Below are 25,567 nucleotides of genomic sequence, written 5' to 3' on the forward strand. Positions count from 1 at the left end.
AGTAAAACACAAGTGTGTTCTCCAGAGTAGCTGGATTGTGGCTGTTCCCGCTGCTTGAACCCCTATCTGTTTTTAAATAGCGTAAACACTAAGTAGGTGACTGACACATGGCTCTTACTTTCCTTTTGAGCTTAGAAAAAGCCTTAACGTTTCTTCCACCCTAATGTTAGAATGGCCCGACAGCCACATAATTCCTCAGAATGCTATTGTATCCCTTGCTTTCATCCAGGGACATTAGATTTTCTGTGTTCCTCTGTCAAGCTATGCTTACTGTGATTTTAGTTACCATTTTTTCCTATAGTACAGGTATGTGGAGCTTCAACTTAATTAAGAATAGTAGAACTTCTTAAGATGTACTGGAATTTATGTTAATATTTTTGCCTTGGCAACTCCATGCAGAATTCCAGTGCTCTGTTCACTGTTGTTTGGAAACTTGTAAAAAGGCAGAGATGTGCAAGAAAGGGTAGTTATTTAGGACTACTCTTTGTTATTGTTTTGGACTTTGGATCCTTGGGTTGATGTGCATCTGTCCTACGTCCAGATAGTTGAACTACGTTAACAAGGTTATATATAGAATGGAAGCCCTGAAGGGACAGAATCACGTCAGTGTTTACTTTTTGCTAGCTAACTTGACTTTAACCCTTCCTCTTAACTAGAACATTACGAGAGTGTTAGAAGATCCAAATGATCTACGGCATGATATAGAAAGGAGAAGAAAAGAGAGATTGAAGAGTGAAGATGAGAGAGTGTTTCATGTAGATGGTGTAACTCCAAGGTAAGTAGCAAATATCCAGTCTTCTTGGCCTAAGCCTGTAGTTCTCTTACACGTTCATTTTCTGACCCTTCCACAGTTACATTCACATTTGTTGTGATTCTTTTCCATAGTTTGTCCTTGTAAGTTTGACTTGGACTGAAATTCAACTGATGTACATTGCAAAGTACTCTGTAATGGAGCATTACCTTGAAAGAGGTTAAGCTGCAGTGGAGCAAAAAAAAAGAAAAACAAGCTCACTGTAGCACTGAATGGGAGGAGGGCAAGAAATGAATTTAAAGATGCTTAGCTATTTTTAAACTCCTCGATGTGCCATGTAACAACATTCTCTTGGTATTTTGTAGTTTCGTAAAAGCTTCTAGGATGAATACTTGTTGTGTTGCCCTGGTTGTTTTGTAATGTCATGTAGAATATCCACAAAGAATTGGAATTTTTCTGATTCTTGGAGAATTTTACAAAGAAAAGCTAGATTTTTGGAATAGCTTTCTACTGCTATGAATTCCTCCAACAGGTTTGTTAAAGGTGTTTGGCCCAGAAGTGTTTGTTAAACTCAGTCATCCTGTTTCACTTTTGATGTTGTGAGGTTGTCTTCTTAGAGAGATGACTTATTTGTGTTAGAAAAAATGTTGATTAAAGAATTGCCAGAGTGTAATGAAATGTATCTACACTATAGTCATGATTTGCAGATTGCTGTTAATATGCTGCTGTTTGTTCATTTTAAGTGCAAATAGTGGCAATGCACACATACTTGGGAAAACTGACTTGTGAGGCTGCAGAAGAAATATTTCTTGTATTTGAGATTCTTTAAGCAAAAAAAGTAAAAGGTTTTTTTTTTCCCCCACTTGATAAAACATTATTGGACTGTTGCATATAGCCTTTTGTGTACCTGGAGCTATGTCTTTAGTGCATGTTTGGCCTGCTTATCTGGGAAGGCTTTTATTTGCAACTTCCACAGTTACTGTCTTGCTTACCTTTTTTGTGTGCCGCTCAAAGCTGGAAGCTCAAGTTTCTCCAACTAGGTGTGGCTGTCCTGGAGTTTGATGTGAGGAGGGGTTACACTGTCAGAGTTGGTGGACAGTGTAATGTGGGCTAAGGGCAGTACTGGTATGAAAGATGGGTAGAATTTTCCCGAGACTGGGGTTTTTTCTAGTTCATGTTTGAGATACTGGCAATGCTTATGAGCTAGTCCAGTGTACCTCCATTTTTGCCTTGGTAATTTATTTTGCAGCTATGAAAACTGTTTCTGTATGTTTCATGAACTATGAATTTTGACTTCTGGTGTTACTTTTCATGGTGTATGTTCTAATTAGAGGTTTATGGACACATTTGTATTAGCAATGTGCTCAGTAAAAAAACAAAAAAAAAAAACAAGCAAAAGCCCAAAGCCAGAGCATCCTGCTTGCTGAGGATGATACTAGAGCATGTAGCGAGCATCTGGCTATTTATCTGAGCTTCTGTCGGATTTGGGATTTCATGAAATGGAAAATTCTGTACAGCTTTAAAGATAGTACAGTATAGAACAGCTGCTGAAATGCAGAAAGCATTTAAACCAGCGGAGGGCAGCAATGACCAGCCATGCAGACCTAGCCGGGTGAGCCAGGGAAACCTGATTTGCATAGTGAGGATTTCAAGGAGGCAGTGTGTCTCTGTTAATTTGTCATTGCATAAGAGAATACAGCTTGCTATATAATTCTGTGCAACTTGGGCTTGAGTTTAGTCAGAGGAGTAGTAATTTGTCCAACGTACTAGAAAAAAAATACTTAAAAACTGTCACTTAGAAGTGCAAAGTGATACAGATGCTAGGCTGAGGTAATTTAAAATATGGGAATTTAATACGCAATGGCTTTAGATTTTAATTTTAATCTCTCTCTCTCTCTCTCTCTCTCTCACACACACACACACACACACACACGTCAGGAACCAGCAAAGCTGCAATCTTTCAAGATTACAAAACTCTCAACTTGATGGCTTCCAAAAGCCTATGAGGTTCATTAAGCCACCTTTCAGGAAATTTATTGGGAAACCTCACCTGGTAAGCCTAAATGTGGAATTAGCAGCTTCTGCATTTGTTCTTACGTTTGTAATTCATTTTTTTTGCTGCGTTGTCTATGCTGATGTAAATTTAACAATCTGTGATGTCTTGCCCTTTTAAATTCCAAGTGAGGCTTTATTATGTTCAGACTTTGCTCAACAATAAAACTACTCATAATTTCACAGTTCTAGTGCAAGAGTACTTCCTCAGATATTTGTTGAAGCATAGATTAATACAAGTGAGCTAAAACCACTTTTACGGCCAAATGCTGATACAACAAAAATAATTCTTCTGCTTTTGTACTCCTGTGCAGTACCAGAGATTTGTTGTTTCAGAAAGCTAATTTAGATTGGTATGTTGGGTAAAACGAAAACATTTTTTTCAGGTAGTCCAGAAATAAGGTGGTCAGCTTTAGACCTCTTACTGAATAGCAGGAACATGTCAAACTAAACTGTTGAACTAAATTTTAGGTTCAAAATTACTTTGAAATTTGTTGAAATTAATTGATTAAGGGGCTTTATGAAATAAAAACTCGTATTGCTTGTAGCTTTTTAAAATAAATTTGTACGTAATACTGCATTTCTTCCACTTAATGATGTGTACTACCTGAACTATAAATTAGAAGGCCTTCTTATTGAGCAGTTAACTTGAGGTAATGTGGAATAGTTTGAGAAAAAGAATACTCTTCTGCATTATAGTTGTCTGCGGTTGGGGGGCGAAGGTCTGAATCTTGTTTTGTGTAGGTGTCGTTGTTACTAAAACAGTTTCTCCTTGTTATGATAAAAGTTCTGGGAAGCTCTTATTTTGAAAACAAATAAAAAAGAAGAAGAAATCACAGAAATAATGAGAAATGTCTGAAATAATGTTCCTGAGGATGGAATGTTATACAATGGAATAGCTTACCTATGCTGATACTGCGTTTATCAAAGCTAGTTTGGTCACTTATTCTTTTTTAGGCTATCTTTCTGTGATGTACTTTAATACCGAAATGGGGAAGACAGTTATATTAGGTTCAGTAGAAAAAATTTGTCCCTTTTGGAAAATTCCTTCTAAATAAACGTAGTCTTGTTTCCAAGTGTTTGTACTTGTTTAACTTGGGGAAGTGGTGAGACCAGAAAAATTTTATTAATGTGTGCAGTATAATTCTAAAACATATTTTTTTCTTTTTTTTTCCTGGTAGGTGCAAAATAATGAGGAGACTAATGTAAATTGCATTTTTTTTTTACATTGTAATTAATACCCTATGGACAGGGTTCCGAAAGACCATGAAGCTTTTGAGGTCTATCAAAAGTAGCTTTTATTTAGTCAGAGTTCTGACCATCATTGAAATGTAGCTGCCTTGCAGGTATAACTGTGCATCTTTCAGTATAAAACACAAGTTTTTAACAGTAAGAAATATTACTTGCTCAAGGCTGACTGAAGTCCCCAAACCCAAGTAGTAATTGCTCATTAAGTAATATAGTAATTGCAAATAAAATGGGAGTTAGTTTGAAATAGAAATTGAGTTAGTTAGATGTGCTGAAGATTCAGGAAGATTGCATCTAATAGTGAACTGCAAACATGCAGTTTTTAGAAAGTCCAGCACTACAGTGAGGAGTTATCCATTCAGAACAACAGTAGCTGTGGAAGCATGGGTGTTATAAATGCAAGGCATCGTAAAGAAGGAGTGGCTCTTCATGAAGTCAGCCATGCAGAAGCTGGTTTGCAGACAAGTGGGAAGACTTTAGTTTGCCATCCACATTTGTCAGTAAAAATAGAATTAATCAGTGCTTGCCAACTGGCTCAGAGAGCTTAGACATTTTGCAAATGTGTCTGCAGTACATTGATTGACACTTTTAAATTTCATCTCCTCTTCTGGTTTTGTGTTTCTATTCTTGCCTTTTGATTCTTATTATTCTCCCCTTCTCTGTTTTCCTGTTTATCTAGTATGTCTAATGCTCAATATGTAAAGTAATGCAGAAGGAGGGTAATCTTTTCCTAGGCAGAGCAGATCACTAAACACCTAATTCATATCTGAGGCAGTACAAATAATTCAGCTGAATAAGCTAGCTCCAGTAGTGTGGCACTTTGCACGACATGTAGATATGTTGTGTGAGAATGTATGGTACTCAAAATGGCTTTCCTTGAAGGAGTTTTTCAGGACTGGGTGTGACTGGAGAAGAGCTTATCTTGGTGGGCAATAGCTCCAGCTTGATCTCCATACGTGTAAGCTGCTAGCACTGCTTTAGTATTTGTTGTGGGAGTTAAATAGAGTGGCATCCAACCAGCTAACTGTAATTTTAGCCACATGTATCATTTCTGTGTTGAGTGGGTTTTCTGTAATAAATTCAGAGCTGCGTGACTATATTCACTACTACTTTGTTTAGAAATGTAATATTAGTAGAGTTGAAAGCAGCCATTTGTAGCTGCTTTCTGCCAGAGGACAAATGTTTGGAATTTGCTGTTCAGAGTCTTGTATCAGATTAGTATGGTTCAGGTGTGAACGCTGCCAGGCACCTTGAAAAGTGAAAGGACCACAACTGAAAGACAGTGTTTGGAGAACAACGCACTGATTTAAGTGGTTTGCTGGGTTGACCACACCTTTTTAAATAGGAAGCAGCAATACATGGAAAAACTGAGGAAGAATTTGAAACATAAGCAAGAGCTAAGATAATAGCTGTTGAATGCGAAAATAACTGTTTGTGGTTTTGCTCAGTCTTAGATTCTTGGGTAGATATTTGTTCACTTGGTTTGACAGTCCAAGCAGAGCTCTCAGCTTCTTGTGGCAAGCTGTTTTATGCTGCAGAAGAGATGTAGCAATAGCATGTTGTGTTGGCAAAATTCTGAAGGTGTGGGACAACACATGAAAAAGTATGCAACAGACATCTCTTACCACTTTTGCTGAGGAGCATTCCACCTGTAATCTTAAAAGCAAACCCTTGAAAATCCAAAACAAAAACTCTAACCTTCAGCACTCCTCTCAGGTTTGTTTGCTCTTGTTTACAGGTAAATAGTGAGAGAAAAGTACATCAGAGAGCCAGGTTTCAAATGAGAAGCATAATAGTGCCAAGGCTCAGAAAATAAAGGCAAAAATAACTTTAAAAAAGAATATTTGACAGGAAACCACTGCAGCATCTTAAATTATAACACCGAAATTAACAAATATAATGTATTGGATAAATATCTGCCCATTTTCATCTTTGTTAGTAAAATTTCATTGTGGTTTCGATCACTGTTATTTGAGGAGCTGTGTGTATTAGCATTGGTAAAAGATGGATGCTTGAAAACTGAAAGCCTGGTCAGCAGATCATATCTGATGCTAGGATGTTGCCCAATGTGAAAACAGATAATGTGTTGGTCACATTAAAATGTCCTTACAGTAAACTATCAAAATGTGATACTAATGCCACTTTTTACTCTCTTGTTAAATGGACAATAGTAGTCATTTGTGTTAAAATTAAACATGGAAATGGTATTGACTTGGCCTACTTTTGGTATCCTGCGATTAAGTAATATGAACTTTTCAGTGCAAGGTATGAGCACCTTTTACAGCAGGCCACTGAAGGGGAGCGTTTCTTCTGTTAATATTCAATACTTGGGGCTTGAGCTTAAAATTGAGAAGAACTTGTGCCTTGAAGGTGCAAATGTCTATCTAGCCTTGATTGTAAGAAATGTGCGTCTAGTTTTGTACCCTACTGACAGAAAGAGGATAGCTAAAGAGTGTAAGATCAGAACAAGTAACTATACTTCCCTATTTTTTTTTTTTTATTTAAAACCTATGGTTTAGGAAATTCCTGAAGAGTAGATTGCTCTATCTTTGCATTAAGTAGTTCTAATGTTTTTGTTTCCATTAATGTACTTGAATCTTGAGGGTGGGGATGGAGAGGGGTGTATCCACAGTTAGTTGAGACAAGCTTTCTTCTAATTCCTAAAGGCTTATGTTTTAACTGTAACAGGAAATTTTCTTGAATGCTTTTTTTTTTTCCATCTTGCTGAACTCAGCTTTAAGGAGGAGTGTACTGTAACAGGGAGCTTCCTAATTTAATTGTATGTTGTATGCAGAAAGTTAACTTGATTTCATGGAGTATCTTCATATTCTTATTCTAAGAAGGAAGCTGGGAAGTTCCTGATGTGCTTTTTCCTCTGTATATTTAATTTTCTATACTTTTTTTCTTGGAAAAGCCATTTTGACTACTTTGATCTCACTTCATAAAGTCTTTCTTCCTCTCTGTTCATTCTCTCCTGAATGCCCGCTTGTTGAGGCATTTTAAGACACTAAATAGGTGACTTGTAGGCAATAATATATTCTCCAAAAAAAAAAGCTAGCTTAAATCCCAGTTAAAAGTTAACTTGGATTTTAACAGTCTTCTGTTGTGTTTATAGGCCCCCACATATTAGTAACAGTGTTAGAAAGCATATCCTAAAGTGTTTCAGCCACTGGAAAGGTTTGGTAATTCGTTAAGGAACAGCAATTCTGTAAACAGCAAAGCATGCATTTGCATTTGTTATTAGATGTTAGTATATATAAAATATCTCATGAGACTTCTCTTCTTAGGCTCTTTTTAAAATGTATTTGAAGCTGTTAAAATTTCCTTTGAAAAAAGAGTTTAACAGCATTGGAACACTTTTGTGATTATTCAAGAATGGACCATAAAAAAAAAAAATTTGATTGCTAAGAGTTTGTTAGCAAGTCCATTCTGTCTGCATTAGATGACTTTAACATAGTATATGGCAGTATGTAATGCTTCTGTAAATATTTGTAATCATATGCAATGATGGAAGAGAACGATATTTTAGCTGTGTGCATCCTATCAAGGCAGCTGTCATGGGTAAAGTTGGAGAAGGGCCAAAATACACAGGTAGGACAGTGGCTGGAGGGAGTGCTCTATTTTAGGCAACCATGGCTGTTTGACTGCAGCTGTTCAGTGTGTTGACACACAATTTCAATACCGCTTGTCTGTGCCACTTGCCTTTGAAATCATGTTGTGTTTCTGTGGCAGGAAAGTAATATTCAAAATGCTCTCCTGTAATGTAGAGTTAAAAGTAGAGTCTTCTAAGGACCAACGTAATGTGCTACACATTCGTTGTCTGGTTGCTGCGGTGGTGTGTATAATAACAGTGCATGTGAGTCCTCTAAAATACGCTAACCTATGATGTCCAGATGCTAACCACGGATGTCCAGAGTGCTAATCTTGTTGCCCCTATTCCTACCTCAAGGGATGACTGCTATAGCAGCCTGTCTGTTACACTTGGTGCATGCAAATTGAGGCATCTGTTCTAGGGGGGCAGGAGGAGAACCGTAATTGGTTTGTTACCTGCTTAGATTCTCTCCAAGATGATGATATTCCAGTAGGATTGTCTGTATCCTCTTCAGCTTCTGTGAGCTCTGCTGTCACTTCAGCCAGCCTGGGCTCCAGGCCCTGCGCTCCTGTTACTCTGGTTCCTTCAAACAGTGTCATTGTGTCAAATGCTACAAGATTGAAAGAATTGCAATCTTTGTTAGTATAACGTGGAAACTTTGTGTGTTTTCTTGAATAATTTAGTAACATTAAGCTAACAACTGTCTTTTCCTACTAGAATTCTTACTATTCTTCAAAACCAAGTGATACTTACCCTCACAGACGTATTAGAGGACACCTTGAAAATGCAGGAGCCATCAGAAGACACTTTAAGGTACAGATCAGCTTTTTTCAGATGTACGTTACATAAAATGATGATTCAATGCTGTTGAGTTCAGTAACAGGAGACACATTTTTGAAGGCATTAAATGCCATGAAAAATAGTGTCATCATAGCCTCATTGTTTCCATTGAAATAATGGGAGGCTTAGCTTTTTACTTACCTTAGTAGGTAAGAGGGCTGGCAGTGGATTGAGCAGGGTTGTCTGGTATTGTATCCGTGCGGTTGAAATAAATAAGTTAACTGCAAAGTTGAGAATGAGAATTGCAGAAATTAGACAATGACTAGAAAGCTCATCTATCAAAAAAACACGTTAGCTTTCTTTCCTTCACCTGATGCGTGCAGAAGCCTGAACTATTTCCCAAGACTGTGAAACATGAATTGTATTGCTTTCAAAATTGTATTACTGTTATCTTATTAGCCCTTCCATATGGGGATTTCTGGGGAACTAATCTGTCACGTATACCCTGCATACTGCTTTCTGTGCCTTTAAAAAAAAAAATTAAAAAATTGTGAAGCTTTATTCTCAGGGCTTCAAGATGCTAAAGGGGTGGGCAACTCTGCTTTTTCCTGAGGTAGTGCAGTGGCTTCTAATGCCTTTTGATTTGTAAAATGTATTATGGGTTCAGCAGAAAGACAAAAACCACTTTCTTTGTGTTCTGCTGACAGTGGCATGCTATGCATGGGTCCGCTTAGAGCTCTTTATATTAGAAAAGTATTAATCAAATCTAGAACAATGTACACTCATTTTCTACCTTAAAATTACCCCTACTTATTTAACAGGTGTGTTCTCAAGAGTAAAATAACACACAGAGTAGGTAGTCATCTTTCCTGTTTTGTAGATAGTGAAGTTGAAGTAAAGTTTAGATGGCTAAGTTAAGTAGCTGGCATTTTTGGACGACATTTTGAAAGGAGGGGGCGGTGTAGGTGTGGGTTTGGGGGTTTTTTTTGGTTTTGTTTTATTGTTTGTTTTTTTTTCTTCCCCATCAGGCTAAATATAAGAGAACTGTTGGATAAAAAGGCTTTCAGGTTTTCCCATTTAGGTGTGTTTTGCCAGGCAATCTTGGATAGCTAAGCTAACACTAGCAAAAATTGCTAACTTTATTCTGCTGAAAAATGTATTTTTCCAAGCTGAAGTTAATAAGTTTAATGTGTCAGCCTGATATAACTATTTTAACACGCAAGGCCATCATAGCCTCTTAATCAGTATCCCCTCTGTATTGTCAGCCTATAGGGGATGGGGGGATCTTTAGCACTGGCTGCCATTGAGGCAGTGTTGGTAGTTGATGTAATATAAAGAAAATGGAAGGCTGTCTTCATTTACATCAGCCTACAGTTCTGGAAATTAAGCAAGCATGACAGTGTCCACTTAAGTTATCATCGCACATATATATGAATATTGCCTGAATATTTCTGTATCCGATGTTCTATCCCATGGTGTTTTAATATTTGTATGGAAAATAGCATATGCACTCATATTGCAGTTTGCATATGTGTATAGCACATATACCATAGCCATGGAAACAGCAGTGCTGATTTGACTTAATAATTTCATCAACTTTTTTTTTTTTTTCATTTAATTTCCTCCTGCGTAACAAAGAGGGTTTTTCGTTCCAGTGCTGTTGCTGAAACCTGCTTAGGAAGGTGGTTTGATTATCTTCTATACTCAGCAGACTTTCTTGGCTGATTATTTAAAAAACCATACAAACAAACAAACAAAAACCCACCAAAAAAATGACACACACACAATCCCATTCCCTGCCATTTCCCTCCCCCTCCCCTGCTCCCCCACTAAAAAACCTAAACCCCAGCACATTTCTTTTTGATATATAAAATGGGGGCATTTTAACTTAATAAGCAGAAAAGAGGGTTTATTTAGAGCATTTAAAAAAAACATAAGGTCTTGCAGTATGTTAAACTTTTTTAGGGAAAAAAAGATATTTTAGAACAGCAGTTTTATAAAGGATCTGGAGAAATCTTATAAAATTTAAAAGGTCTTTTTTGTAATGATACTTTGCAATGAATCACTAAGCCAACCTTTAAGTGGGTACATGCATGGTAATCTTTAGAACTAAACTCGTTCACTGTTTAACACAGTTCAGTGTGTTAATGGCTGCAGTGGGTTCACCCCAGCCAGCAGCTAAGCACCACACAGCTGCTTGCCCACTCTCCCCTCAGCTCCCCTCCTGCCCCAGCAAGATGGGAGACAGAATATGGAAAGCAAAAGTGAGAAAACTCATGGGTTGAGATGAAGACAATTTAAGTGAAGGAAAGAAGAAAAAAAAGCAATGCAAAGGGCAGTCAGTCCCCACCTCCCACAAACTGACTGATACCCAGCTGGTCCCCAAGCAATGGCTACCTCCTCCAAAGCCCCCTCCCTTCAGTTGCTGTTTCTGAGCATGTTGCTGAGGTTATATGGCACAGAATACCCGCTTACTTGGCTTGGGTCACCTGTCCTGGCTCTGTCCCCTCCCAGCTTCTTGCCCACCGCTGGCCTACTTGCTGAGGGGCAGAGTGAGGGGAAGAAGAGGCGGCCTGGTGCTGTGCAGGTACTGCTCAACAGTAGCCAAAACACTGGTGTGGTACCAGTGCTGTTTTAGTGACAAATCCAAAACATGGCACCATGCGCACTGCTGTGAAGAAAATTAACTCCATCGCAGCCAGTCCCAGTGCAATGGCATATATTTGCTTGTATAGACTTATTTCAGAGCTTGAGGCTATTGGTTCATAGGCATTGTCATTAGTAGCATTTACAAAATAGCCTCAATGTAAAACTAGATGTCACTTTAGCAGATTTTTTTTCTTGCTTTAGACCAGAAGTTAACGGTGTTTTCTACACACCTTAGATTACCTCATTTTGCTCTAAGCTATGTGTGACTGCAGTGACTACATACCAAATGTATATATAATCTGTTAACTTTATCTACAGCTGATTCTGTTTTACATTAATGATACCACTATTTCCCTCCCTCCCCACTTATGGAACATGTAGATACTCGAGTTGAAAATTTTAAGCTGTGTCTCATTTTCAATATCTTGAACCTTTTTCCCCTCTTATTTGGTCTGCCCCTTTCCTCGTTGTCATACAAATGCAGTGGCAGACCACTAAGGCCTCCTTTCTAGCCACCTTTGTCAAAGCAGAGAACCACAGCAGCTCTGGGGGAAATGGGAACTTTTAATTGTGACTCTGTTCAGGGGCTTAATACAGTATTAAAAATGTCCTTCACTTTTCCCTATGGTAGGCATATACCTTCTTAAAGAATTTACTTGCACTTAGTTGTGTTGTGCCTGGACTCTGATACTTTTCAGGAAAGGGGTTAACATTTAATAGCCTTCTGTGGGTGTCCTCTGCCTATAAGCACCATAAGAGTAACTGTGGGGGACTGATGGGACCAGCTTCACCGTTATCTCCTACATAATAGATGGGTGAAATTATTTGGGAACTAACAAAAACTCTGCATTTGCATAAAGGAACCTCTGTTCTGTACAGTCCTTTCTTAGCTGTTCACCAGCCACACAGTGGAAAACACAGCGGAAAAAAATGGTACCAAACTTATTGCAACTGCAAAGCATGTGATTTTTCTTGAAGTGATCCTTACTCTGTCAAAAGGAGACTGATTTCACCAAAGTAATTGGGTCATGCTCAAGAAAGTCTATTCTGTGATATATTTTGTTCTCTCCTACCCTTTAAAGGTGTTTGTAAAAGATGACAAGAATTTTATGTGGTCGGGATGTTTCCTCTTTTTTTACCTGGAAAGCCATTGTTTGTTTAAATTTGGGAGAGGGAAAACCTTTACATTTAAAGGGTGAATATATACAGAAATGCTTACTGTCAGGACCATGTTGGAAAATTTAAAATGGCAGTACTGGAAAACCAAGAGAAATTATGATAAATGGGGTTTTTCTTACTCTAAAGAGTTTTACTGCCTATTTTGTTGGAGGTCTGAGTGCTTTTAGGAATTAAAACCTTGTTATAACTTTAACTGCTGTGGTCAGTGGTTGATCTTGCTGTATTCTTTCTGTGTATTTATAATACCATTCACCTGTAAGCTTTTTGTTATCTCTGTAGCCTCCACTTGCGGTCCCACCCTAGGTTAGTTTACAGTATCTCAGTCTGGAGGTGACAAAGGCATAGAGCAATGAATGTATGTTCAGACCATAAGATCTTAAAACTATAGGAAAAATATTTATACTGACTTCTGTTTAGTATAACTTTTTTTAGATTCACTGTGTGTGCCCACTGCAGGCCTGACATCACTGAATTTGTTAGCAATAGTGAAGTATTGTCTTAAACTTTTTGTCGATGCTGGTTTACTTCCATTAAAGATTGAAAAAAAATGTTAAAAAGTTGTACAATACATTTACTTTTTTCTATGAGGAAGATAATTTCAAATGTTTTAAACAGTAGGTACAACACAGCAGTTCTTTGAGCCACATGGTAGCTAGTGGTATGAAGAATATTAAATGAGAGATGAAGGAAGAGGCTCTGCACTTGCAACTTCTGTTGTTCAGTACTGTAAGTTTTACATGTGTATAACTGTAAACAGAATTGACTTTTGGTGCCCTCATTTTGCCATTTTTTTCCCCTCCCTTCCCCCACCCTTACAGAGCAACTTTGCAGATGGCCGTTTGCAATCCCATTATAAATCAGGCTTAGTACAGAAGGGTTTATATATTCAGGCTAAGTACCAGCGGTTACGTTCTGTTGGTGTGAGGGGATTTACCACTAATAAATTCAGAGATGGATTTTTGAGGAAAGAAAAGGTAAGTTGGCTTAATTTATTTTTCACTAAGCCATTTATAAAATATGAATATTCATATGATCTATTCCAGTTTTTAAATCCCCATGGAATAACTTGAATGGGATTTTCTGGAATATTGGCTCTTTGTACTTTACAGCAAACTTGATTCTGCACTCCTGTTTCCTCCATGTTTGTTCCATGGAAACTTGCTGAAACTTGCTTTGGGTAATTGCAAATCAGAGGTGGCCTCTGAGATTCTGCAGCTGCCTCTGTTGATCTCCCTTGTTGACAGGAAGCGAAAGTGGCCCTTTGTACAAAAATATTATGTCCTCTTAGGCTATGATTTTAAATCAATGTGAAGGGTATTAATAATTATTTTTTACTATGTCTGTGTTTCTTCTCTTTGTTATGTTACCTTAAATTAATCATGTGCTTTAAAGTACACACTGGAGTGCTGTTCTGAATAAAGCATCCTACAATCTATAATGTCTGTGTAAAATGGTTTGGTAAGCTCAAGCTGAAATAATTAAGCGTATCTGTTTTATGATGCCTTTTGATTTGCAGTGTGTATGGGACAACAATAATCTTGAACTGCAGAAGAACTTTTGAACGATATAAAATATTACAGCTTTTGTGAGGATCAGTAGTTAAAACATTCTAAATCCTTTATTAGAATTGATCAAGTATGATCAAAGTAGTATGAGGTTACTAGTGACATCAGAGAATTGGATTAGATGACCTGCACAGCCCCTTGCGGTTCTGTGTTCCTGCACAAATTCTTGTTTGTTTTGTAATTCTGTGTCCACCTAGCTACAAATAAATACCCTTGCATAAGCATTTGTAGTTGGATTAGAGTTCAGTTCTTGGAGCACAGAAGCATAGGTTCTTAGAGCTGTTTTTGCAAAAACCTCAAGTTTACAGCCTAGTGGGGGGGGGGCCGGGGAAGCAAACCACAAAATACCCCACCAAAAAACACAAATCAAACAAGAAAGAAAACCAAACACTTTGGACAATGTAAACAGGTCACTTGTTACTGAAGTATGCTGGTGAATGCCTTTTATATTTGAATGGACTCTGAGAAGTATGATCTGTGAAGGCTGAATTGAATTGGAATTAGTGGAAAATAGATGGAGAAAGATTCCGCCCCTCCGCCCCCCCCAAAAAAAATTATGACCTTGTAAAATGGGCATAGAAGTGCTGTAATTTTGTTGTAGTGAGCTTTTCCCCAATAATTTCCAATGCTCTTCTGTAATTGGATATTAAGGTTCTTGTCTGGAAGCTATAAAGTATGCTTAACACAATTGGGCTGCTGGAGATTATGATTTGAATGAGAGAAGCATACGAAGATCTGAATACTGATTTTTGGGCCCGATGAAGAACTTGAGTATCTTTGAGTTAAAGTAAAAGAAATCCTGAAGAATGACAGCCATTTTCTTAACAGCATACTGATTGCTGGTTGGCAAATCCTTAAACAAAACTGTTCCTCAGATTCTAGCATTTCCTGTATTTTGCCTATTGTAATGATTAAACTTGTCCTTGAGATTTGTCAAACTGGTCTGAACATCTTTATTTCACCCTTTTGAAATAATTATGCATATGCATCCTTTAAGGTATCGTCTCTATAGTTGTGCTGTTTCAATCCATAATTGAAAGAATCTTGTATGTTCCATACTACAATAATACAGTACTTAGGAAAGTTGGGAGGCTTTTTTCCACTGTTACAACTTGACAGTAATGAATTTTTTTTTTTCCTCACTGTAGGGAAATTTAAATATTGCAACAGAAACCTGAACTGAGCTGTGATCCTGAAGTTGAAACAGATAACACAGCAAAGGGAGCATCTGTTCATTTTTTGACAACTTTATCAAGACTTAAAATAGGATAAAGGAACTAACCCTGTAACTTTCTTGATTAAAAATAACTTTATTTTTCAGTAGTGGAATGCTGCAGAACTTTTTTACAGTTTTAATAATTGCTTTTAAAGTACAGTATTCAATTGAAACACTGTAGTATGTACCTTTAGTTCCTTTTGCATACCAGTCTCAAGTAAAGAAGTCAGTGAAGGGCATCTTATTTATTGAATACTTTTTCTCTAAGCATGATGTTACAGATGGAACTTGAGTTGTTATACCCAGAAGTTCATATGTTGAAAGTTTATTGCTTATGTAATAAAAAAAAAGGAAAAAAAAAAAAAGTGCCTGAATTGTTTGGTAATAGCACATTAGCTCAGGATTTTCCAAGTAATGACCTTTTAGGTTGTGCAATAGATTTTACACCTCTGTTCAGTCATTTCTGTAAAACAGTATTTTGTATTACTTTAGTTTAATGATATACTTGGGTTTCTGATGTGTATATACATTTGTAAATTGTTAGAATGTTGGGACAGCTTTCAGTATTTTATTAAAATGAATGGTAACAGGGAAGTATGTAATGTACTGTAGCAGTAGCTTATAACTGCACTGAAAGCATGCTTGGGTTTGTTAGAGGATTAGTTGGTCTGTATTCAAAATTATTCTGTCTCATTATATCTTTTGGTGTATGACATTCTTGACCAAGCCACATGTTCTCTAATCTTTTTTGTTATAAATGACTTGGTGATTTCCTGGATTCTGAAATTGGGGCCTCAAGTATTTAATTACAAGAAAAACAAAAAAGTAAGTTTTTATAAGCATGTCTTCTAACAAAGCTGTCCGTAATTGAACTGGTTTAAATGCAGATAGCTTGTAATTTTGTTCAAAATCCCAGTAATTCTCTGAAGTTTACTGTAGTGCGATATTGTTATGCTGTGTGCAAAACTCAAATAGCTTGACTTTTTTATGAGCAGCTATAAACAATATTGTGCTTATTTCCTGTTTATAGCCTTTGCCTTAATATATGATAGGGTTGTGTGTATGTATTACAGATTTGTTCGGACTTGTTATTGCTGGTAAATTAAAGATGCATAGCAAGTAGTTTTCAGAGATGTTCTTATTTAAGAAAAAAGTTGTTCACCATATCACCATCTATTGCAGGCTAATGTATTTCCATCATTTCTAAGACAAGTGTTAGCCCTATAGAATGCAGGCTAGTCTATGTGGTGGATAGTAGATCAGAATTCTAATACTGGTAAAGGTATATTCAGAGAAAAGGAAATCTGGTTTTTTTGGGTGTAAAGTCAGGATGTGATTTCTGCACGCTTTTTTATAATGTTGTTTTTTTTCCACAATGCCTTCAGTAGACAGAGTACTTGAAAGTGTAGGTGTGGCTCAGAACAGCTAAAATAGTGTCACTCAAAATTTTCAGTTCATGGGGTGTACTGCTTAGTGTTCACAGGGAATAAGCAGGCAGGAAGTTTGCCACAGTCATTGATTTTACGGTCATTCAACAATGACACCAGATGGTTTGTTTCTAAAACCCATTTTCAGTTTAAGTAACAATCGTTAAGGATTCAGCTAGTTTTTTGATAACTTTGACATGCATACACAAAATGGGAAGCTAAAGGAAAGGAATTCCTTGGTTAAATAGAGGCAGGCAACTTTCTGCAGATAAGAAAATGTTTATTTACTTCTGCTGTCAATGATGAATCTGGCAAAATCATCCTATGTGGATTTACTGGGAGCTGAAAATAAGGAATTGAAACAACAGATTAAATGAGTCAACCCAAAGCAAACGTGGAGTAGCTGCAGTTGAGCAACCTGCTGGCAGGGGCATGCTGCATGTACCCTGCAGATGAGGGCAGGTTTACCCTCAAGCAGACATGCTATTCACACTGCTCCTAAATGTGCTAAAGCTCTGTAAAACACCTAGGAAGTGAAACCATACATGATACAGGACAAACTACTGAAGCTATATTGTCTTACTCAACAGGATACTACTGTTTCTGTAAGCTTCCTGCAGTGTTCTCATTAAAGCCTGGAAGAGAACTCGTTGTTGAGCAAATGGGAAAAATGGATACATGAAGAAACTTCTGACATGGCAGTTTTGCTAACACTGGAAGTAATGCTGAAGTAGTCAGACTTCAGTCAGTTGATGCTGCTTTAACCAGGTTTAAAAGTGTGACTGGCTCCTCTGATTTTGTGCTTTCTTATTTTACCTGTGCATGACTAGGTATCTGATTTGTTTTGTACTTTAACAGTTTAGCTTTGTTTTTTATTTCTACAACTGTGAGCAATGTATTACAAACAAGGGGGTTTTGGCATGTTTACTGACTTTGAATTTTTTTTTTTTTTTCCCTCTTGCCCGTCCTTTGTCCCAAGATGAATGTCATATGATGAAGTGTAGTCACTATTTCAGTTGCTTTAGCTTTTATTTAAAGTGATACCATTTCCTCAAATCACATTCTTTGCCAATAACTTTACTTCACTACTTGGGATTCTGTCATGATAAAACTTCCTGTATTTTATAAAATTCATACTGAAATTGAATTTGTGACTGGGTGTGATACACTCTGGTGTTATCTGGTGTGAAACATTACTATGTGTATTTATCTTTATGAATTACAGGAGGCTTATGTCTACATACTCATACACAAATCAGCTTATTTATTCTTTTAGCACAGAAAAGTTCTGTTGTACTGGAATATAATGTGTGGTTGAGAGCAATGTATTCAAGTTAATGATTGGGTTGTGAAGGCACAAGAAGTATTAAGCTTCTGCTTAAATTAAAGGTCAATTTACTTGAATAACTTGGTGCCTTTCTGTATTGTGACTGCATTGTAGAAAACACCTGTTCAAAGACTTAAGTAATACCCTGATTATTGCATTGTTTCTAATGGGAGCATGGACTGATAACAGTTGTTAAAATAAACATTCTAAATATGTGTGTAAGCCTCAGAAGGAAAACAGTGTCTCTTGTATTGGTAAAGTCTGTCACTGCATTTGCATTGGAAAGGTAAGTTAAAAATGTGATTGTCTAAGAGCTGTCTAGCTTTCTGTTTTATACTTTGAAAATATAAATGTGAATTGCTTTTCTTTTGATTGAATTGAAATGACTGTTAAATGCTTGTGTCATATTCTCAATTGTTCACATGTGAAATTGTTTTTTTAATTGCTATCCAAAATGAAATGAGTTTAATATCACTGGAGTCTTCCTTGTAAGCATCTGAAATAATAAGTTGTTGTAATGTTAGCATTTGTAATTTTGATCCATGTAATCTCTGCATAGATTGGTTAGAATCCTCACTTTAAACTTTGATGACTGAGTTCACAAGGTTAACAAAATTCTGGGGCTAGTAAGAAGCAACATGTTGCAAGGCTTCTACAAGCCTGCCTTAACTCTAATGATTACTTACATGTTTAAAATCATCTTACCTGATTGATTTATATGGTCTGGAGACCTGGACATAACTATCTCAACTCAGGTAACTGATAGCAGAGGATGGGAGTAGATTCAGCTTATTGCCAGTTGTGATAACGGTTCACCTGCTGCCTTCTCTCCCAGGGCCTCAGGGTGAAATGTTGAATTTTCTTTATATGAACTTAGTTGCTTTAAAAACAAAACAAAAAAACAAGGTTATACTTTTGTGGCATTAAAAAAAGGCAGGGTTCTCAAAACTTGTGCATCGGAAAGTCATTTTCTGCTGTGTCTTGGAAATGGATAGTGAGAGTTGCCTGGAGAAGTTGACGAAAGATTATAGCAAAGAGAGACTTGATTTTACAGTATTCACCTTAGAAGACTGTCTGTAGAGGGACATGTTTAACTTACTTGCTTCCTGAAGGGATCTTTTCCCATGCTGTGTAGAAACATGCCTCTTGCCTTTCTTTAAGCATCTGAACGGCCATCTGCAAAGTTCTCTGAAGGAGAGCTCTCTAAAAGAAAGACTTCAGACTTGCATCCTAATGAATCTGGGAAAAAAAATTGATGTTTCTGTACATAACTCTGGCCCTTGACAGACTTCATTCCATTGCTGCAGGATATGAAGATTGGAGGTTCTTCAGCTTCCTTATGAAGGGGAAAAAAAAAAGCCATTTCAAGATCTTTGAAAGCCTGCTTGTAACACTTGACTCCTTAATAGACCTTAAGGACAGTGATGAACATTTAAGTGTGTTCTGTTTCAAGCTTGGTGAGCATAAATTTTCAGTGTTAAAATCAGAGAAAACTATTGTCATAACACCTGCCTCTTCCTTCCGTGCCTGATGGTTTTTGTTGTTGGAGGGGTTTTTGAGTAGGTATTTAGCCATGTGGTTTAATAGCTCTGTGCTGCCTGCCACTTTAATACAGTTTTCTTCTGTTCACTGTTCATTGCTCTGAATTTTGTCTGAGCAGCCTAAATCTCATGTTGTTGTCTTAATATTTCATTTTATGTAAATAATGTAGTAGATGGCTTTTTTTTTGTGACTGGCTTCTCTTAAGTCTTTGTTGTTGAGGAATGAGACAGGGTGGAAACACTTGTTGTTCAAGTACACTCTTCATGGAATAAAAAAAGCCCCATTTTTTTAAGAATAGCAGGACTTCCCCCCCCCCCCAACTGAATGAGGATGTGAACTAATGTCCACTTCTAAGGAATATAGTAGTGCTGACCTTATTTATACTGTAGTTTCACAAGGACCATCTGATGTGTGTATGTGCACATGTATGTACACATGCAAACACCACATTAGAAACCTTTAATGTAATTATTTCTAAGTGTGGATAAGAAATTAAATTTTTAAACTACTGAAGATGGAGTTAAATGCAAACGCATTTTAAGTCTGTGATCTTTGGAGTTCACAATGGTGCTTCTGACAATGTTATCCCATATCTAAAAGCCTCATTCATAAGTATATATCAAGATGTAGGTATGTTTATATGTATGTTTAACATAGTTTGTATAAAATCAATGTAAATTTTGTTTCTACGGACAATAAATGTTTTAACAAAATTTCTACTTATAAATAATTCAGAGATTTGATTCAGTAGTTATTAATATTTGGTGTCATTTTCAGAGTATTTTACTTGATCTATGTAGCCATTGAAATTTTTTTTGTATAACTGTTGCTTCTATAACTTCATTTATTGCTTCTTTGAGATTGAAGTCTTTATCCACATTCTAGGCACATCTTTTTGGCCAAAAGAAGCTCCCTTTCCAAAGACATAAAATGAATCTCCCCTTATTACTAGCACAAAATAGATGTTGTTTAAAAAAATATTGAAAGCAGGTATGTCCCTCTCCTCTGTGGCATTCAAAATCCTTAGCATCTCTGCCACATTCTGATTCTTGCCCTGTAAAGGGGCAGAATAGGGGAAGGTGCACACTTGCTTGGGTAACTTACCGAAGTTTACATTCAATAAAATAGTGTGCATTTTTAAGAATTCCCTTAATACAATATCATCAGTATGAGGTGAGAATAACCATGTTAGTTTAATGCTAAGATACCCTAACAGAGTGGAGTGGGAGTGAGGTGAAGCTAGAGGAATACACTTGCAGTGTTTAATGAAAAGTTAACTTTACCCATTATTGACTTAAAACTTGCCATAATCCAAATCTGTATTGTTCTCCACTGTATGTAAATAATTTGGGCTTTTTTTTTTTCATAATTATGTTCTAATCAGGGTATTGTCCTTGAACTGGATAGTAAAGCAAAACTCCTTGATGTGTGGTAAATCTACTGTGATGTAGAGTAGCTATGGGGTGGGGGGAGGCATTGTTGCTTTTTTTTTCCCATCAGGAAAAATGTTTAGATAATACTTGGGAGGACATAACTATAATGCTTCCCAACTATTACGACTCTGGTCTTCAGAAGTGCATGTGGCTCATCATGTTCTGCAGTCCATGTCAGTTCAGATAAAGTTGCTAATTTTCATCAATACCACTTTAAAAACATCTCTTTAGCTTCTCTGAGCAGTTCCTTAACAGGTAAAGAGAAATTTCTTTTCTAAATGCCATTATGATCTTTACAGAGTATTCATTCAGCAAAGGTAAGGTATCTGAACAATCTACATACATTGCAATGTTACTTTGAAGCTCTAGCTGAAGGGTGCCCATATTGACCCAGGCTTTGTAGGAACACAAGATCAGTCCTATAGACATTCTTTGGCTTAGGAACAATAGGAAGCTAAATCTTGGAGGTACTACAACAGTGCTCCCCTCAGTTTACAATGAGTTTTTTCAACTTTCTGGAGAGGACAACCTGCTGTCCTCTGTTGCTGCTTTACTTGGCAAAGCCAAGAAATTCCCATACATTAATTTTTAGTGATAGTTGAAACTGGGAATCTTTGAGAGGGCCATCAAATTGGCTTTCTCATGTGTATTGTAACACTGACAGTGTGACATCGCTACTTTGTGTTATTCCTTGTTGCTTTTACTACCAGCCCTGAAGAATTTTTATAGAAACAGTGCTATTGCTATGTACCAAGTTACATTACTCACTTATACCATTTACTCTACCTTAAACTGCACAGTAGGAGCACTGGAAAACCAAACTTCATATAAAATTACCATGCTAACAACAGAAATATCTTCATCTCAAATCTGTTTGCATCGATTCTGCTTAGTTTGACATGTTATTTTGTTCTGATTGACTTGACAATTTCAGCTAGTTTGTTGTAATGCTTAAATAAAAGCTGCTACTTCTCATTCTGATAATTTCCCAGAACTAATCCTGTAAGTTTTTCAGGTAATAGAGGTCAAATGCCCTTCTGCAATGAGGAATTGTGGGTAATAGAAACCAGTATTGTCTTACTGTGTATGAATGAGTGAATGTTGGCTTTCTGGTAGTGTGTGACTGGCTAAAAGATTCTCTGTGTATGTATGAAGATAAAATGTATTTTTTTCCACCACCACCCCCCAGCCCCCATCTTGGAACTCTGTCTGTGGTTTGTGACTTGATGTCTCAGCATTCCTCAAAACAATACTGAGGTGGTTCAAGTCTTTGACGTATCAGTGAAACACAGAACTGGAGGCTGTCTACACCTGCATCCAGCCTATTTCCATTGCATTCCTTTTCATAGTTGAACTTACTTTCCCTTTTTTGGTTATGTTTAAAAACTTTTTTAAAAATTGAGTATTATCTCTGAAGGTTTTATTGTATCACAATAACTAATTTCTTGCAAAAGATTTATGTGCTACAGCACGTAAATCAGTAACTTAAAAGCAAGTTTTCATGGTTGTGGTTAATGGTTTCTTAAAAAAATATATATTAATAAGAATGAGGAATTCTGTCTAAATACTTCAGCCTCTGAAACAGCTCACCACTGTCATAATTTCAAAAATCTGGATTTTCATAGCCAAGGATGCCACCTGGAAAGACTTCTATTCTCTTACACATTTATAACATCCAAAAAACTCTTTTTCAAAATAAACTCTCATACTGGGGTGGGAGCAGGGGAAGAGGAGTACAAAAATCTTATTGCTTCTGTTATTGGCAGTTTTCTGTCTTCGTACCCGAATTAACTACCTGAGGTTCGAACAGGCTTTTTTGCTTAACCTTTCATTAATACTGAAGGTGCTTGTGCTGTAAAAGATGTTACCTGTACTTTATCTTTTATACCAGACTATTTCGTTTTTAATCTGCTCTTCCTCTCTGCTACTAGTGTAGTTTTTTTCTAGCGGTCTTTGCCTGTGAGAAGACTTGCTTGTGAAGAGGGCTCCCCGGCCTCATTAGGTGCCTTTCTGACCAGAAATGTTACTGATCTATGCGAAGGGCTCAGTTTTATTGTAGCATGCGTTTCACATCTTCCTGCGCTACCGGGAAAGAACCATCGGCTGCTTATCTGTGACTGCTCTTTTTTTACCGAAACACTACCACCGAAAAAGCTACTCTGTATCTGATCTTTTCGTCTTCCCTCCCGGCCTCCAGAGCCAAACCTGTATAGGAAGGGGGGGAGTGTGGCGGCTCCCTCCGCTGCGTCCCGGACTGCCATCCCCCCTCCTTTCCTCACGGCCAGGGCCAGGGAGAGACGCGACGCGGAGCGGCGGCGGAGCTGCCGTTGCATTCCCCAGTCGCCGCGGGGACAGGACCGGGCACGGCCCGCAGCAGGTAGCGGCTCCCCCAGGGGGAAGGTGCCTGGCAGGAATCTGAGGTACCGCCTGTCCCGCCGCTGGGGAGCGGCCGCCTGCCCCGAGACGGTGTCCGGAGCCCAAAGCGTCCTCCCTTCTCCCCCAGCACCGAAACAGAGCGAGCACCTTTCCCTCCCCTGCCCGCGCCCCGGTGACGCTTCCTGGCCTGGGAGGGAAGGAGCCACCCGCTTTCCCCGCGCTGGGCGAGGCGGGCCCGGGACGCCGCGGCACCCCGCTCCCCCAGACCCTGCCCCCGCCGGGGACCGCCGCTCCGCTTCCTTCCTCCCCGCCCTCCTTCACCCGCCGCCGCTCCCGGCGGCCCGAGGCGGCGCAGCGGCTCTGGCGCAGTCTCGCGACACTTCCCGCAGTGCCGAGCCGAGCCGCGCCGCTCGCCCCGGCAGCAGCAGCAGCAGCCCGCGGCGGGGAGACCCAGCTGCTGCTCGCACTCTCCGGCCGCACGCCGCACGCACCGGCCGGCGGGGGAAGACGCCCACCCCCGCGGCTGGGCAGCAGGCGCCTCTGGGCGCCCGGGCTCGGCCGCGCTTTCTCCCGGGCTGCTCTGCCCGGCGGCAGCGCGGACCCAGGTGACTGGCAGGAGCTGGAGGCTGAGCCCCTTCTCTCGCCTGATTTCTCCTTTTTTTTTTTTAAAAAAAAGAATACATAGGAATACATATGCTGAGGGAAGCCGAGGTGCTGCTAGCAGGACGCAGGATGCAGCCCGGCTGCAGCGGCTGCTGAGAGCGGCGGCCGCCGGAGGAGGGAGCGGCTCTGTCAGCAGCCTCTTCTCCTTCCCGTGGCGGCGGCTCGGGCTGTCTCTCGCCCCCTTCGCTGTGGCCACCCGCCTCAAACTTTCAGCCTGTTTCCGCCGCCAGGCAAAGCCCAGCTCGACATAAATGGGTGAGTTTCAAGCCGCCGGCTCCGACTTGGCGGTGCTGGGGGGCTGGCTGGGGCTCCCGCCCGGCGGGTGGGGTGCGTACCGCCGCCGCGACGGAGGGCCGGGGACGGCGGGGAGGGAGCTGGCCGCCACCAGCCGCCGCTCCTCCGCCTCATGGCTTTTAACTTCTCCTCCCCTCCCCCGGCCGAGTCAATAATTGTTTTCATGTGACAGGCGGAGAGGTCGGGGTTTGCGTTGGCGGGGCGAGAGCCGGGCGCCCCTCGGGGCTGCCGTGGTGGGCGATCCCGAGCGGGGCTGACACGGTTACAAGCCTTCCCGTGCACCGGGCTGGCCGGCCTCGCCGCCTTCCCGCTGGGCAAAGCCACCCCCGGGCAGCCTGGGGTGTGGTGGCGCCGGGCCGGGCGGGGAGAGGCGGGGGACCTCCGCCCCGGGCGCGCAGGTTGCGCTCCTTCGGCCGAGGGGCTGCCGGCGGGGAGTGGGCGCGGGGCGGCCTGTGGGGACGTGCCGGGCCGCCCCGCCCCGCCGCAAGGGGCGGCTGTCGGGGCCGTTGCGCGGGGGTCGCTGGAAGCGTTGCGCGGGGGGCGGCTGCGCTCGGCGGCCGCTGCCCATGAGGTGGCTCCCGCGGGCTTCGAGAAGCGGCAGCGCCTGCTTGCCCGGCCCGGGGTGGGCAGCGCCCGCTACCTGTGCGGCGAGGGAGGCGTGGGCAGCGGGAGGGTGGGGGATGAATTGTCCCATTATGCCGGGCGAGGCAGCGGCGGCGGCAGCAGCGGTGCCAGGCGCGGGCTGGCTGAGCGATGCGCCCCGGAGCGTCGCTGGCCCGCGGCTCCCTCTGCCCAGCACGGTGCCCGGCGGAAAGTGACGGCTTGGAGGGGACAAAAGAAGCCGTCTGCTGCTGGCAGGCAGCCCTGGGTGTACCCACCGGTCGGCGTCTGAAGGCAGTGGCAAACGGTGCCCCAAAAAATCGGCTTTTAGATGTCCTCAGGCCCCCAGCTGCAGGCTTTGCTCACGGTGGCAGAAATGCTCTTGGGGAACCTGAGAGCAGTATCACTGAAACGACTAAATATAATGCGTTACGTGGGTAGACATTTTACACAATTTTACCTGTAGTAATACGGTGACGTTGGGAATATAGTGGGGAAAAAAGATCGTCCCTTTGTTCTTTGAGAGATTAGTTTGGGAGGTGCTATCAGAGCCGACACGCAGCTGCTGTACCTGTGCGTTACAAGATTAAGCACTAGCTTTTCAGTATTGACTTTCAGTTAGCCCCTCCAGCTCAGGCTGAACCGTGTTCATCCCTATGCAGCTCATTCAGCTGTATTGATCCGGGTGAACCCTGGTGGTGCTGACAGTAGGCCGGCATCCCGGAGTGCCACGTTTAATTGGGTGCATTGTGGAAGACTCTGTTAGGGTTGGTTTGCCTGCCAGCTAACACAGCTCTCAACTTCTATTTTCTGTAGCAATAGATGAGATTTTAAACATAGTGCGGTAATGAGTTATGGGGTTTGTAACTGCTG

General features: G+C 40.1%; 2 protein-coding genes and 1 long non-coding RNA gene across 11 annotated transcripts in view; 2 read left to right on the forward strand and 1 right to left on the reverse strand.

Annotated features, from left to right (window-relative positions):
- BCLAF3 (BCLAF1 and THRAP3 family member 3) overlaps positions 1–19,995 on the forward strand; it is a 35,795-nt gene extending 15,800 nt beyond the window's left edge. The window contains exons 8-12 of one of the 5 annotated variants that reach the window (XR_011050334.1): positions 657–775; positions 2,690–2,804; positions 8,361–8,456; positions 12,867–12,977; positions 19,094–19,995. Coding sequence is in view for 3 of the 5 variants with exons in the window: in XM_068425584.1 (XP_068281685.1) it covers positions 657–775; positions 2,690–2,804; positions 8,361–8,456; positions 13,070–13,225; positions 14,965–14,994 (516 nt within the window). In the remaining 2 variants the exon portion in view is untranslated. Of the gene's footprint in view, positions 1–656; positions 776–2,689; positions 2,805–8,360; positions 8,457–12,866; positions 12,978–13,069; positions 13,226–13,360; positions 13,932–14,467; positions 14,665–14,964; positions 15,137–19,093 lie in introns of those variants that run through there. The other 4 variants (XR_011050333.1, XM_068425584.1, XM_068425585.1 and 1 more) reach the window with 4 other exon arrangements.
- On the reverse strand, positions 8,626–23,368 carry LOC137677902 (uncharacterized). 3 transcript variants are annotated; one of them, XR_011050336.1, is made up of 4 exons: positions 22,967–23,368; positions 18,886–19,122; positions 18,492–18,666; positions 8,626–8,704 (listed from the first exon to the last, which is right to left on the reverse strand). It is a non-coding gene; the product is annotated as an uncharacterized lncRNA (long non-coding RNA). The 3 variants fall into 3 exon arrangements; XR_011050337.1 differs by lacking the exon at positions 8,626–8,704 and adding an exon at positions 16,747–16,801 and having other exon boundaries at positions 18,886–19,025; XR_011050335.1 differs by lacking the exon at positions 8,626–8,704 and adding an exon at positions 16,747–16,801.
- Positions 23,369–23,611: 243 nt separating this feature from the next.
- Positions 23,612–25,567, forward strand: part of SH3KBP1 (SH3 domain containing kinase binding protein 1) — a 244,603-nt gene continuing 242,647 nt past the window's right edge. For 2 of the 3 annotated variants that reach the window (XM_068425085.1, XM_068425084.1), the window contains exon 1: positions 23,612–24,055. In XM_068425085.1, the coding sequence (XP_068281186.1) occupies positions 24,052–24,055 (4 nt within the window). In that variant the 5' untranslated portion in view covers positions 23,612–24,051. The remainder of the gene's footprint in view (positions 24,056–25,567) is intronic. The other variant, XM_068425086.1, reaches the window with a different exon arrangement.

The sequence above is a fragment of the Nyctibius grandis genome, chromosome 2 (assembly GCF_013368605.1).
Source record: "Nyctibius grandis isolate bNycGra1 chromosome 2, bNycGra1.pri, whole genome shotgun sequence".
Lineage (NCBI taxonomy): Eukaryota > Metazoa > Chordata > Aves > Nyctibiiformes > Nyctibiidae > Nyctibius > Nyctibius grandis.